The sequence below is a fragment of the Psammomys obesus genome, unplaced genomic scaffold (assembly GCF_907164565.1).
Source record: "Psammomys obesus unplaced genomic scaffold, mPsaObe1.curated_primary_1811, whole genome shotgun sequence".
In the NCBI taxonomy this organism is placed as follows: Eukaryota; Metazoa; Chordata; class Mammalia; order Rodentia; family Muridae; genus Psammomys; species Psammomys obesus.
In genome coordinates, this window is record NW_026596125.1 from 17,194,171 (window position 1) to 17,209,896 (window position 15,726).

Genomic DNA, 15,726 nt, shown 5'->3' on the forward strand with positions numbered 1-15,726 from the left:
TTCAGGGACAAGGCAAGGCTGCCCACTCTCTCCATATCTCTTCAACATAGTTCTGGAAGTCCTAGCCAGAGCAATAAGGCAATTAAAGGAGATCAAGGGGATACAAATTGGAAAGGAAGAAGTCAAAGTATCACTATTTGCAGATGATATGATAGTATACCTGAGTGACCCCAAAAACTCTACCAGGGAACTCCTATAGCTGATTAACACCTCCAGCAAAATGGCTGGATACAAAATTAACTCAAAAAAAAAATCAGTAGCCCTCCTGTATACAAAAGACAAAAGGGCCGAGAAAGAAATTAGGGGAAACAACACTGTTCACAAAAGCCACAAAGGACATAAAGTACCTTGGTGTGAACCTAAAGAAGCAAGTCAAAGACTTGTATGAAAAAAATTTCCAGTCTCTGAAGAAAGAATTAGAAGAAGATATCAGAAGATGGAAAGATCTCCCATGCTCATGGCTTGGCAGGATTAATATAGTAAAAATGGCCATCTTACCAAAAGCAATCTATAGATTCAATGCAATTCTCATCAAATTACCAACACAATTCTTTAAAGACCTTGAAAGAAAAATTCTCAACTTCTTATGGAATAACAAGAAGTGCTAAAACAATCCTCTACAATAAATGATCCTCTGTAGGTATCTCCATCCCTGATCTCAAGCTGCACTATAAAGCAATAGTACTAAAAACTGCATGGTTCTGACATAGAAACTGATTAATGGATCAATGGAATCAAATAAAAGACCCAGAAATAAGCCCACACACTTATGGACACCTGATTTTTGACAAAGATGCCAAAACCATTCAATGGAAAAAAGATAGCATTTTCAACAAATGGTGCTGGTCCAATTGGATGTCTACATGTAGAAAAATGCAAATAGATCCACATTTATCACCCTGCACAAAACTAAAGTCCAAGTGGATCAAAGACCTCAATATAAAACTAGACACACTAAACCTGTTAGAAGAAAAAGTGGGGAAGAGCCTTAACCTCATTGGCACAGGAGACAACTTCCTGAACAGAACACCAACAGCACAGGCTCTAAGATCAACAATCAATAAATGGGACCTCATGAAACTGAAAATCTTCTGTAAAGCAAAGGCCACTGTCGTCAGAACAAAACGACTGCCTACTGATTGGGAAAGGATCTTCACCAACCCTATATCTGATAGAGGGCTAATATCCAGTATATATAAAGAACTCAAGAAGTTAAACAGCAACAAATCAAGTAATCCAATTTTAAAAATGGGGTATAGAGCTAAACAGAGAAGTCTCAACAGAGGAATATCGAATGGCCAAAATACACTTAAAGAAATGCTCAATATCCCTAGTCATCAGGGAAATCCAAATCAAAAGGACCCTGAGATTTCAGAATGGCTAAGATCAAAAGCTCAAGTGCCAATACATGCTGGAGAGGTTGTGGAGAAAAGGGAACCCTCCTCCACTGCTGGTGGGAATGTAAGCTTGTACAACCACTCTGGAAATCAATCTGGTGCTTTCTCAGACAATTTGGAATAGCAGTTCCTCAAGATCCAGCAATACCACTCCTAGGCATATATCCAAAAGAGGCTCAAGTACACAACAAGGACGTTTGCTCAACCATGTTTGTAGCAGCTTTATTTGTAATAGCCAGAACCTGGAAACAACCCAGATGCCCCTCAACTGAGGAATGGATACAGAAATGATGGTATGTCTACACAATGGAATATTACTCAGAGATAAAAAACAAGGAAACCATGAAATTTTCGGGTAAATGGTGGGTACTGGAAAAGATCTTCCTGAGTGAGGTATCCCAGAAGCAGAAAGACACACAGGGTATAAACTCACTCATAAGTGGACACTAGACGTATAATATAGGATAAACCTACTAAAATCTGTACACCTAAAGAAACTAATCTAGAAGGAGGACTCTGGCTAGAAGGCCTAATCCCCATTAAGAAAGGTTAAGAGGATGGACATCAGAAGAATGGGAAAATGGGGAACAGGACAGGAGCCTGCCACAGAAGGCCTCTGAAAGGCTCTACCCTGCAGGGTATCAAAGTATATGCTGAGACTTATCGCCAACCTTTGGGCAGAGTGCAGGGAATCTTATGAAAGAAGTGGAAAATAGTAAGACCTGGATAGGACAGGAGCTCCACAAGGAGAACAACAGAACCAAAAAATCTGGGCATAGGGGTATTTTCTGAGACTGATACTCCAGCCAAGGACCATTCATGGAGATTACCTAGAACCCCTGCACAGATACAGCCCATGGCAGTTCAGTGTCCAAGTGGGTTCCATAGTAATGGGAACAGGGACTGCCTCTGACATGAACTGATTGGCCTGCTCTTTGATCACCTCCCTGAGGGGGTAGCAGCCTTACCAGGCCACAGAAGAAGACAATGCAGCCAGTCCTGATGAGACTGATAGACTAGGATCAGAGGGAAGCAAAGGAAGACCTCCCCTATCAGTGGACTTGGGGAAGGGCATGCGTAGAGAGGGGGGAGGGTGGGTGAGCCTGGGAGGGGAAGAGGGAGGTATTCACGGGGGATACAAAGTGAATAAACTGTAATTTAAAAAAATTGAAAAAAAAAAACCAAAAAAAGCATACATTTAGCCATATTGTCACAATGACAGTTCTCAACCTAACATTCCAAGATAATTGGTATTAAAAAATGGTATCTTGAATTAGACAAAAGCAACTACTGAACTCAACATACAGTTCTCCATAGAAGAAATACAGATGGCCAATAAACACTTCACAAAGCATTAAGCACCCTTAGCTGTCCCAGAAATGTAAGAGTCCAGCTCACTCCAGCCAAGGCAACTGTGGTCAAGAAACTCGTTGACAAACACTGGGGAGAGTATGGAGAAAAAGGAACCCTCATTTGCTGCTGATGGGAGCGTAGGGTTGGTTAGCCATGGAGGAAATTGGTAAGAAGTTACCCTCGATCTCTCAGGTGAAGCAGCTGCCTGTTCTTGGGCTTGTACCCGAAGGATCATGTTGCTTAACTGCCACGTGGATGCACAGCATGTCCGTGCACAGGCATATTTCTTAGTTCAGATGAATGGGCTTTCAGGGTTGACCGGAGGCCATCAGGCTTGACCGGAGGCCATCAGGCTTGCCAAGCATGTGTTTTTACCCGCAGTGCCGTGTTGCAGTCCTGAGGTAGGGGTTTTGCCCTTCATTGCTCTGCTTTGTCACTGAGGCTACCTGCTGTCACTCATGAGGACAGTGTGCACAGCAGGCCCCTCTCAGGCTTCTGTTGAAGTGACACCGGGTTACTTGGTATCCACACTGGCTCTGGGTATCAGAACTTCATGATGAGATTTCCAATTGGATGACTGTCAGAAGGCTCTAAATGCCAAGATTCTGATGGTAAATGGGGCTGTGATTGTCCTGATGTGCTAGAGTAATCACTGAGAATCGACCGTGGCTGGTCGGGATAATGTGGAGTTTGGGGGAGACGCACCAGTGTTTGGCAGTAGTGTTAACGGTTGGACGTGTGAAGCCCAGCAGCTGTAAACTTGCCTGGCTTTGGCTAAATGCCGTGGTGTGTCCTCGTGACATGCTGTGAACATGAGCAAGCTTTCAACATAGTGTTTAAAGGCCACTATCCTCCACAGCCAGAGGGCAGAGTGTGCTGAAAACCGCTCTAGAATTCAGTCATAAGCTTGATGGATGGCAGCTTAAACTGGAGCTTCAGCCATGACAGTTTTTGGTGTCAGTCACTCCTGATCAAAAGGAGGAAGACACTGAAGTTTTTAACGGTAGTGCTTCTGAATGTGACTTCAGAGCTTGGAGGCTCAAATACCCTGCACAGCCCTGTTTGCAGGAATGCTCCATCTCTGCCAGATGGCCCTGTTTGTGAAGTATCGATTGCATTTCTGCTCTTTCTTGATTTTTCTAATAAGAGGACATTTCTTTAGAGAGATTGGAAGTGTATTTGAATATCTTTAAGGTCTATCTCAAATATAAAAATAGCAGCCATATGGCTAAAGTGTATCTGAAATATAATATTAGCCTACTTTTCACTGTTTGATTTTTATTATTAAAATATATTTGCATTATAATATTTTTGTTCTAATGAACTCTACTATAAGAAAGACATTTCATAGGTTTCTCTAACCTTTTTAAACTTAATTTAATTTAAATATTAAGCTACTATATTTAGGTACTTTGGTATATATATTTTATTCTAACTTTAAAATTTTTGAGATTAATATATTTTTAATAGCTCCTCTTTCCCTTTTCTCCCTCCAGACCCCCTTCCACAGGCCCCTCCTTGTTCTCTTTCAAACTCTTGTCCTCTTTTTCATTAACTGTTATTACATACGTACATACATATATGTTCATAAATGCAACCTCCTCAGCCTATATGATGTCACTTGTGATACACTTCAGGGCTGACCTCTTGAGTGTTGGATGACCCATTTCTGGGCTCTTCCTGGGAGACTGTTTTGTGTGCTGTCAGCATTGCTCATCCGTGGTTTTTCCTGTAGGCTTGAGGCTTTGTGGACTTTTCTCTGCTTTGCTTCCTAGTTTTATGTCCCTTTGACATTAGCTGGAGTCATCTGAGAGAACGGAGACCAACTGAGAAAGTGACTCCATGAGTAGGGCGTTTTAAAACTTGAAAACCTGGCCGGCTTTTGTTAAATGCAGTAGTGCTTAAACGAAAAGTTTCTTTCATGAACTCACAACATGTTGTGAACATCAGTAATCGATGGAGATGGCCCCACCTCTTACGGGTGTGGTCACCAAGGCTGGTGGCCCTAAGTTCTATAGGAAAGCAGGCTGAGCAAGCCAGCAAGCAGCAACTTCCATGGCCTCTGTGTCAGCTCCTGCCTTCAGGCTCAGGCTCTGTTTGAGTTCCTGTCCTGACTTCCTTCCATGATGAACAGGGATTTGGGAGCATAAGCCAAGTAAACCCTTTCCTCCAAGAGCCACTTTGGTCCTGGCATATACAGTGCACCCTGTACCCCGAGGCCCTCACCCACCACAGGCCCACTGACATCCTTGTTCAGGTCATGTTTGGACGTTGTTTTGGTGAGACTTCATGTGTGAAGTGTCCGGCATTAGTAGAAGGCTCAGTCCAGAGCAAACTCCCGGGTCCTCTGGCTCCTACAAACTTTACAATTCCCTTTCACAATGTCCCGGATATGCTCTGATACATGTATCCTAGAAGATTTATTTTGGAGATACATTTCAAGAACTATAATTATGTAAATCAGCACTGTATGTCTATCTCACTTGGTAGTTTTATTCTAGACATGAAACCAAAAATCAAAATTCATAAGTTTCTCTGTTATGGATATTTATATTTTTTATGTATTTAACTTAGAGTTCATGTGATTGAGTCTCCATGTGTTCATTTGTTTTTAACCTAACAAAAGCTCAGCGTCTGAGCTATTGATCTTGGATCATATTAGTCTGTTGTGAATTCTGAGTCTATTGGTTTAGAGAAAAACTTTTCTCAACATGACTGAGGGAGGCTATGTGTGTACATGGAAGAGAGAGAGAGAGTATAAACATGTGACATAGCGTGTGTGTGTTTATATGTGTGCTCAAGTGTTGTGGGTGTGTGTGTACACGTACGTGCATGTGGAGGTCAGGGGCTGATAACAGATGTGTTCTGAAAATTTCTTTTCTTTTCAGAATTTTTAAATGTAAGTTTATTTACTTTACTTCCCGAGGGTGCCCCTCCCTTCCCTCTTCCCAGTCCCCCCTTCTCTCCTGCTCTCCCTTTCCCCCAGAAAAGGGGAGCCCCTCCCCCTGCGTCAACCCTCCTCAGCTCATCAAGTCATACCAGGACTGAGCACTTCCTCATCCCCTGAGGCTGGGGCAGCCCTGGCAGGGGAGAATTACTTTTTAAAAATAAACGTTCGTTGTTGTATAAAATAGGAAGAATATTTAAATTTCAAATAATACTACAAAGAAGAAAGTAGGGCTTTGTGGTTATTCCGGTTTTTGTTCTACTTACAAATGTGTGTGTTTTTGTTCCAACTTTTGAGAACTTGTTATGTTAGTGAAGAGTACTAACTGTCCCAAAGCTCCTGGTTGTGCTCTGTCTCTGACCAAGGTTAGGCTCTGCCCTGTAAGCGGATTTTCTCACTTTTCACAAACATTTTCTATTCACTGATGCCGTTTTATTTTTATGTGTTTTGCAGTCAACTATTTTAGAAGTTTATTTTTAAAAATTTATTTTATGATACAGTTTTAACATACATTATTTAGTAATGAGTAAGGTTTTTATGTTTTTACAGATGTGACTCTGAAAATCGCTATGTTGGTAATCCACTTAGAGGGACATGCTATTGTAAGTATCCTTATGTTTTCATGACCAGTAATTGATTTATATTGTTAGCTTCATATTAATACTCGTGGTTTCATCATATATTTTATAAGTACATATTTACATATTTTATTTTATTATTTTATTTAAAAAATTTTTTGAGATTATATTTATAACATTCTTATAATTTGTGTTTCTTTATACTTCCATATATGTTGCTTAGGAAGGTAATGTCTGTTTTTTTATTCTCTTAACTGTACTTGCCGTATTTTTTCTATTCTAAATAGTAAAATAATTATATATCCTGAACAGGAACAAAATGTAGGGTTCAAATAATCTTCCATAATTTTAATGTAGTATTTTAAAATTTTTGAAGAAATAAAATTTTAGGGTAGATTATTTATAAGGAACAGTTTTGATCTTTCCCCAGGCCTATGCAGATACCTCCATGTGATTAGCGTCATCTCTGAAAGGGTTGCGCATTAGTGGTCTCATTCTTCTCTGCCTCTCAGCGTGCCTTTACAGTTAGCCTCTTTAATTCTAGCTATTCTAGTAGCTATTCGATGAGATCTAAGTATTATTTTACTTCGCATTTCATTCACTGCCAACAATGTTGACAATCTTTTAACGTGTCAGTGCCATTCAGATGTTACTTGAAGTGTTCATCACTCTTCCTGAATAATTTATTTTCATGGTCATGTTACTCTGCTTTCCATTGGTGTGTTAAAAACTGTGACAAGAAGAGCGCCTTGTGGGAAAGGCTTCATCCCCCCTTATAACTCCACTCCTGAGTGCAGTTAGGGCAGGAGCCTGCAGGCAGCAGCTCACCTCAGGTAGGAACCTGCAGGCAGGAGCTCCAGTGAGCCCCAGAGGATCTTCTCACATGGCTTGTTCAGCTCCAGGGCTCGTTAGCCTTCCTTATATAACTCAGGATCATCTGAGGAGGAGTGGAACCATCCAAGTGGGCTGGGCCCTTTCAAATCTGTCACAAGACCCTCCCAAACCAAGACTTGCCAAGAGCTGATCTAATGGAGGCATTTTCCCAGTTGCAGTTTCCACTTCCCAGGTGACTTTAGCTTGTGTTAAGTTTACAAAACCCACAAAACAAGCAAGCACACCAATCAAGGGGTATTATCCTCTAAAGATTCTTTATTTTCTTTGGAAGTCCTGTAGCACAGGTATCGTTCGCAGACATTCTTTCTTAGTTTGTTTGTCTAAATCCTTAAAGCATGTGCTACTATGTCTGGATATGTCTCAATCATCTAAAAAGTAGCTTCCTCGAAAGCAGCTTTTCTGTAAAGTGAATTCTTTTCATACAGTTTTGATCCCCCTGTATCCTGCCCATGTCCTTCCTTAGGCAACTTTGTGTTAGTTCCCTCTCTCTCCCTCTCTCTCAAAAATAATACCAAAATGTGTCCCCTCCCATAATCAAACAAAACAACAAAACCAAGACAACAAAGAAAAATCCGAATCGAAACAAAAAGCCTCAAAAAGCAAACTGTGGCATTTGTTTTGTGTCTCTGACCACTTCAGGGCAGGCCCCAGAAGTATGGTTGACGTACCTAGGTCACACCATTGGAGAAAACTGATGTTTTCTTTCCCAGCAGGCATCAGTCACAAACAGCCTCATCATTAGGGGTGGGACTTTGTGCCCACTTCTTTCCAGTGCTGGGATTTTAAAACTACCTTGAGGTTTCATCTCAACACCAGTCAGAATGGCCAAGATTAATAAACAAATCGCACCTGCTCTTGATGGTGGTCGGGCACTTACCACTGGCAGGAGTTTGCAGACTGCTTCAGCCTGCTACGGAAGTGGGGGGCCAGTTCCTCAGGAAGCTGAGGGCCCTCTACCTCAAGATTCAGCTGTCCCACTTTTGGGCATGAATAGTGAAAATATGGCACATTTACCCAGTGGGTGTTATTCAGTTGTTAAGAATAATTAAAGATACTCAATCCTCACTCAGAAAGGCAAACAGGATATATACCTGAAGAGGGAGAAAACAGGGAACAGGATAGGAGCCTACCACAGAGGGCCTCTGAAAGAGTCTACTCAGCAGGGTATCAAAGCAGATGCTGAGACTCATAGCTAAACTTTGGGCAGAGCACAGGGAATCTTATGAAAGAAGGGGGAGATAGAAAGACCTGGAGGGGACAGGAGCTACACAAGAAGAGCAACAGAACCAAAAAATCTGGGCACAGGGGTCTTTTCTGAGACTGATACTCCAAGCAAAGACCATTCATAGAGATAACCTAGAACCCCTGCACAGATGTAGTCCATGGCAGCTCAGTCTCCAAGTGGGTTCCCTAGTAAGGGGAACAGGGACTGTCTCTGACATGAACTCAGCAGCTGGCTCTTTGATCACCTCCCCCTGAGTGGGGAGCAGCCTTACCAGGCCACAGAGGAAGACAATGCAGCCAGTCCTGATGAGACCTGATAGGCTAGGGTCAGATGGAAGGGGAGGAGGACCTCCCCTATCAGTGGACTTGGGGAGGGGCATTGGAGGAGATGAGGGAGGGTAGGATTGGCAGGGGATGAGGGAGGGGCTACAGCAGGGATACAAAGTTAATAAACTGAAATTTGTTTAAAAAATTAATTAATTAAAAAAGAATAATTAAAGTTTTTGGTAAACAGAGCTTAAAACAGTCATCCAAAGTGAAGTAATCCAGAGGAGAAAAAAATTACCATATTCAAGTCAAATAAAAGAGAGTTTTGTTTGTTTGTTTGCTTTCCTAAGCAGGGTTTCTTTGTGTAGGCTTGGCTGTCCAGGAGCTAGCTGTGTTAAACAGGCTGGCCTTGAACTCATAGAGATCCACTTGCCTCTGACTCCAAAGAACTGCCTGTGAACAATTTAATTTAATTTAAATGAACTTCAATTTACAAATTTGGCATTCTGAGAAATGTCTGTAAAAACACTTTTGGGATTTATATTGGGATTTTGCAGAATTTTTAGATAAAAATTTTATGTATATAGTATGTGTTTTTTTATCTATAGAAATGGCATTTTTCTTTTTAATTTTTCTTTCACTTATCTTAGCAATATTTTATGGTTTTAATTGTGTATGTCTTCCATTCTTTATTTTTATTTTATTTTTATTTTTGGTCAGAGGTCAGATTTATCTCTATGCTGGCTAGTTTTATGCCTGCTTGACACAAGCTAGAGCCATTTGATAGGAGAAAGCCTCAACCTCGAAAAATGCCTCGCTTAGACCATGCTGTAGGCAAGCCTGGAGGTCATTTCCTTAATTAGTGCTTTAAGGAGGGGGACCCAGCCCATCGTGGGAGTGGCCATCCCTGGGCTGTGGCCTGTAAGAAAGCAGGTGAGCAAGCCTTGGGGAGCAAGCCAGTAAGCAGCACCCTTCATGGCCTCTGCCTCAGCCCCGGCCTCCAGGGTCCTGTCCTGCTGGAGTTCCTGCCTGACTTCTTCCATGGTGGAATAAAATGTGGGAGTGCAAACAAAATCAACCCTTTCCTCTCAAGCTGCTTTCGTCGTGGTGCTTATGACAGCGGTGTAAGCCCTGACTGAGACAATCCCTATACATTTTATGTTTTGAAACTATTGTGAATATTTTCTTTCTTCTGCCTTTGTTCATAAATATAATTGATTTTTATATCTGTTTTTAGTCTTTAGTTCTAGTACCCTCTAGCATATTCTGTCAGAATCTCTTTAAATTGTTCTGTGTTCTACAAATAATAACAGTTGGAGTTCTTCCTTTTGAGTGTGGCTACAATTATTTGCTTGTTTATTTATTTATTTATTTAATTTTCAAATATCTTTTTTCTTACTTCTCAAACTGGAGAGCCTTGTGTTCTGCAGCTGATCTTCACCCCAGTATTGTATGTGTGTGTGTATGAGTATGTGTGTGTTTTACTCTTTTTTTTTAAAGAATTTTTAATTCATATATTCACTTTACATCCCCATTGCAGCCCCCTCCCTCCTCCCATCTGGTCCCTCCCTCCCATCAACCTTCTACTCTACCCCAATATTTTGTTGCTGATTTGCCTACATTTGGTATAAAGTTTTCTTACTAGCATTATTACCTCCAGAATTTATGATTTCAATTTTTTATCTTCATATGATTTTCTAATCTTCTAAACAAGTACATTTTTGTATTTTCTAATTTATTGGTAGTGTAGCAAACATTCCATGTCTTATTACTATGTGGTAGTCACCATGAGACAGCCGACAGGGTGTGGGAATGATGTCTTTTCCCAGCTCGAGGAGGGCAAGGTACCAAAGGAACTCCGTGATGAGAAGCTGGCTGGGGTGTCTGTAGGGCTGGATGTAGGGCAGGACAAGACCAGGTGCAAAAGAGCAGCCTGAGGTTGAGGCATCCTGGGCAAGAAGCCTCCTCAGGTTCAGATCGCGTGGAGAGAGCCCTTTCAGGTGCACCTTCATCTGGAGTGTGCACAGCACGCACAGCTGTGCCGCTCTCATCTTAGCACACTGATAGGTGTGCCGAGCCTAACCAGCAAGGTTGCACAAAGTCAGTATTCCAAGTCCTCCTTCGTTTTGTGGTCATAATATTCGAGTCAGGACAAATCTGTTCCGTGAACAAAGTTACCACTGCTGGAGTTCACAGGGAGGGAGAGCGGGACAGTCCTTCCCTCCATTTTCATTCTCCCTTGGTGATTGCTTTACTAATGTCTGCATTCTTTTGATTCAAATGATTCTATCATGACCTGTCTCTCAAGGTGATGGGTTTTCGCTGTATGTTTTGAGATTATAAACTCATTTGTGTATACACATTTCAATTACACTTAGTGGCTTTCCTCAGTCTTTCTGTGGCTTCTTAGTTTTTATTTCATGTAGACATTTGATGCCTAGTTTTCTTCATTAGAAATTGTCCTTTTACTGATGTTTAGATCTTATGTCTGACACATGGCGACTAGTTCCAGGTGTTGACATTGTGTAGCTTATATCCAGTCACTCCACCACTTAGACATGCTAGTGCTGGGGCCATTTCTATGAAAGCGAAGATAAATTTAAACCAGTGCTGTCTAATATAAATATATGAGTCATATGTGAAAGTAAATGGATAAGTGGAATCAATCCAAATAAAATATTTAATTCAACATACCCAGAGTACTTTCGATATAAGATGTAATCAATATTTAAAGAGCATCAGTGGGAAAATCTATATTCTTTCTTTTCGTGCTAAGTATTTGAAACACATTGACAAACTCACATTCGAGTTTTGCACTGTGTGAGCTAAGCCGGCCCCACACTGGTGTCTGTGTGACTGGCCCTGGGGTTGCGGTGCTCGCTACCATGCCCTTCACTGACGTCACGCTCTGCCCTTCTAGAAGTGTGGGAGACGCTGCACTGACACGCTAGATGGCGGTGTTGCCCTGTCAGCACACCTCAGAGCGCGCACACTTGGAAAGCAAATGGAAGGCAAACAAAACTTTTCTGACTTGAGATTAGAAGAGAATTTGAGCTGCCAGCTGGCACCGTACCTTAAAGAGTGCAGGGCTTGGTAACAGTTCAGCATCATTACCATGTCATACCCTTGGTTGTTTGCGAACTTTAGTTTAAAATCTCAGTCAGAGCACACAAGAAAGCTATCAGTTCCTATTGACATTGAATTACTGAATTTGTCCTCAGCTATTTAAAAATACACTGTTACAGACACATTCTGGTTACATGAATTTTAAAAATCATAAACACTAACAAAAACCTTTTAAGCTTGAAGGGAAGACCAAATCTGTGAACACCTTAGACACTAGGTTTGCAAGCACAGCGTGAATCAGCTCACTAAAGTCTCTCTGTGACACCTGGGCGTCCAGCGTTCACACTCAGAGCTGAGCTGCCATCCTGTGTTTTCCTCTATTCTTCAAGTAGCTTATGTTTTGATGTTCTTAGTTTTTAGTAGATGGCTTATTTTTCATTACTGTTATTGTTATGTAGCATCAGGATAACTTCTGAGGCGCTATTTTGGCACCTGTTTTGAAATTAATTGCCTTTATATTTCAGTGCTCAACTCTGTTCATCAGTAAATTTAGCTCTGGGTTGTATTATTAGAAACAGAAAATGCTTATCATTCACCTCCCTGGCAGCTTTTAGACAGTGCGCACGTCTGTCTAGTTAAGTCTACTTTGTTTACACTGAGGAACATTCTTTGTATGTCTATATATAATATATGAGGTTTAATGTTTTTGTCTGGATACACAGGAGAGAATATTTTTGTGTATCTATAAATCATTTGCCTGCACGTATGTTTGTGCTGCAGGCACACCCTGCGCCTCCGTGTGGGTACAGGGAATCCAGCTGTGTCCCTTGCAAGAGCACGTGCTCTTCACCACCGAGCCAAGCTTCAACCCAAGGCAGAATATTTTTAACACGTTATTGTAGCAGTAAATTGAAAATAACAGTTGTCAACCTCAATGCCATAGAATGCTGCAGCGTACAGAAGAAGGAGCACATGAGATTAATCCATATTTAGTGAGACCCTTCTGGTCTCTGCTTTAAATATGAACGAGAGGCTGTTCTTGTTCACGGCCACATGCTGTGTCTGCTTAATGGATTCTTTTACTTGACGTTTAGAGAGCTCGATGTGAGCTTGTCTTTGAGTAGACTTTGGCCTGTTGGCCTGGATCTGGGCTTGGTTGTGGACACAGATCTGAGCGCATTCTGAAGGCGTGACGCATCAAGTGCCTGCCAGGCAGGATGTGTATCCTTCCGGCCTGGGTGAGGCAGCACCAGGGCCTTCATCAGAGGCTGGCTAGCGGCTGACATTTTGAGCTTTCTGCCTTTAGGTGTGCGATTCCCCTGAACCCCTTCCTTATAGCTTTCCCGGTTTGTGGCTTGTGCATATAATACTGCAGTGTCAGTCATGAAACAGACTGATATGTGGATGGGGCAATTTTGATTTTATCAGAATCTTTAATGCTTTAATCTGTTTATTCCTAAGTAGCGTAACCTTTCTGTTCGATTGAGGCTTTTAGCTTTGCTACTTTTCTCCCTTCTGAATCAATTGGAGATCTTTATTTTTGCCTAATATTTATAGGGTATGAAGCTATTTCAGTTACACCCTTCTTTCATATAAAGTGAAATTTTGAGTGCACAGCATCTTGTTTGGTTGGACCTCCATACGTCGGAATGTATGATCCTTATAGCAGGCCTAACGGTAGCACACACATGTAAATCATTAATAAAGGAATGAATAGGCACATATTGTTGCTACATATACATGCTCCTGGCTAAACCTGTTTAACAAAATGTTTGGAGGTCATGCGATCTTTGTCAAGTGAGATTTGTAAATGTGTCACAAATATCAGATGGTATTCAAAGCTGCGTGGCTTGTTTATCTCATCACTTACTGTTTGTGTAAGTCTTCACTTTCTGTACAAGCCTGCACTGTTTGCTTCCTTGGATTCTGTTTCCGTGCCGGAAGGTACCAACACTTTGAAACCCGAGCAGTGCCTCTCAGTCACACCGTACCATCTGTGTGAATTACACTCTAGTCCTTATCCAAGAAACATCCAAACTAGAAGTGAGATAAGTCGCTTTCTGAAATGAATATAACTATGGTAATTTAACTGTTAATCATATAAGTATATGATATAAAAACTTTAATAGGTCAGTGTTCAAGAAAATGATTCTCTCTGTATATTCCTTTAAAAATACCATTTTTAATCCTAGTAAGAGAGGCAATCCATATGTATTCTAGAAAAAGATAGACTAACAGGCAAATTAAGATCCCCAGTGATCCTGCCCAAGGAAAATTGCTGTTAATCACTATTAAATTGATCTCTTAGAGACTACCCAGGCTTTCTTCTTCCCTTGGTGCTGGAAAGCACACTGGGCCTTGTGCGTGCCTGGCACTGGCATCTCTGTAGCTGGCGTTTCTGTATCAGGTTGGATTTTCGTGGCTGCGCCGTACAGCTTTTTGCGATAAGAATTCAGCAAGTCATGTCGATACCGTCTACATCTCACGGCACCAGTGTCTTCTTGTGAAGAGCTGCCTGGTGTGTTTTCCTTCTTCCGCATCGTCTGTCCTCCAGAGCAAGGCTTGCCCTCGGAGCATGAATAGTCATGTCATGGTGCTGCTCCAGTCTGATAATTTTGTGATTAATGATGAGTTAAATGAATCTACATATTTCAGTAGTTATTAATAGTTGTGAGATTCTTTCAACTATCTTAGTTTTATTTGTGTGTTCATTCTTTGTGTGCTCGTTGTCACAAGGACTCCAGAACACTGCTGTTTCATGTGGATTACACAAAACACATGACTGCAATATTCCCTAAGATGTTCATTTTGGGGTGTTATTGGTAGGCATTGTTTTCTTTGGACATGAATATGACAATAAAAAAAAAAAAGCAAAACAGTAAGCCCAAAGTGTTTTTCCTACTTGCACATCTAACCTCCTTAATATACTTTCTGATATACATTCAAAACTTAGCTCCTTTTAAAAAGTCTTTAGTTTAAAATTGTTTCTGCATTTCAGGGCAAACTTATAGCATCTGTATGCCATACATTATATTTCAGTACTTCCTTCATATCTGAAATACACAGGTAGTAAAATAAGCCTAATGGGAGGATCAAAGATTGATGAAAGCACAATATAAACTATAACACAAATAGAAATTTAATGTACAGACATCTTTATAATTATTAGTAGAATAAATAGACAAAATTTAAAAAATGCAAGGTTTTCAGAACATAATCATTAGAAATATAAATTATTGTCACCTACATTATAACCATAAAATGCTTTTGTTTATTCATAAATGATAAGTTGTTACAAAATATGAACATCTTCAGGGCAATGTTATTAAATGATAATAGCGGCTATCACGTTTCTGGATGTATATTAATAATTAGAAGCCAAGCACTTTTCTATATACTTTCAAACAGATGTTATGTCTAACTAGTTAGACATAATAATAAAGTGTTTTATCTAGCTGGGGTGGTGGGGGTCGTGCACGCCTTTAATTGAAGCACTCAGGAGGTGGAGGGAGGTGGATCTTTGTGAATTCGAGGCCAGCCTGGTCTACAGAGCAAGCTTCAGGACAGTTAGAACTGTTACACGGAGAAACTCTGTCTCAAAAAAGGTGTTTTATTTATTAATTTCATATATTGGGTTAGATGTTATCCAAGTATAATAAACAAGTTTCTGGGATGAAAACTGTGGCTGTTTATGTGTGTGCTTGCCTTGTCACTTAAATGGCTTGTTATTAATTAATTAGTTAATTTATTTTGGTTGTTTTAGAGACAGGGTTTCTCTGCATAACCTTGGCTGTCCTTGAACACATTCTGTTGACCAGGGTGGCCTTGATGATCTGCTTGCCTCTGCTCCCTAGTGCTGAGATTACTACCAGTGTGCAGCATGGTTTGTTATCTTAATTATTTCTGTAGCTGTTTTTTTAAACACCTTCAGCAAACAATCTGACTATAGATATAACAAGATAATGTTTTCTTTTTAATAATTTTCATATAACTATACTTT

General features: G+C 40.7%; 1 protein-coding gene across 4 annotated transcripts in view; it reads left to right on the forward strand.

The window, feature by feature from the left end:
* The window catches only part of Atrnl1 (attractin like 1), a 527,893-nt gene that overhangs the window by 127,458 nt on the left and 384,709 nt on the right, over positions 1-15,726 (forward strand). For all 4 annotated transcript variants that reach the window (XR_008722856.1, XM_055630013.1, XM_055630014.1 and 1 more), the window contains exon 22: positions 6,247-6,299. Coding sequence is in view for 3 of the 4 variants with exons in the window: in XM_055630013.1 (XP_055485988.1) it covers positions 6,247-6,299 (53 nt within the window). In the remaining variant the exon portion in view is untranslated. The remainder of the gene's footprint in view (positions 1-6,246; positions 6,300-15,726) is intronic.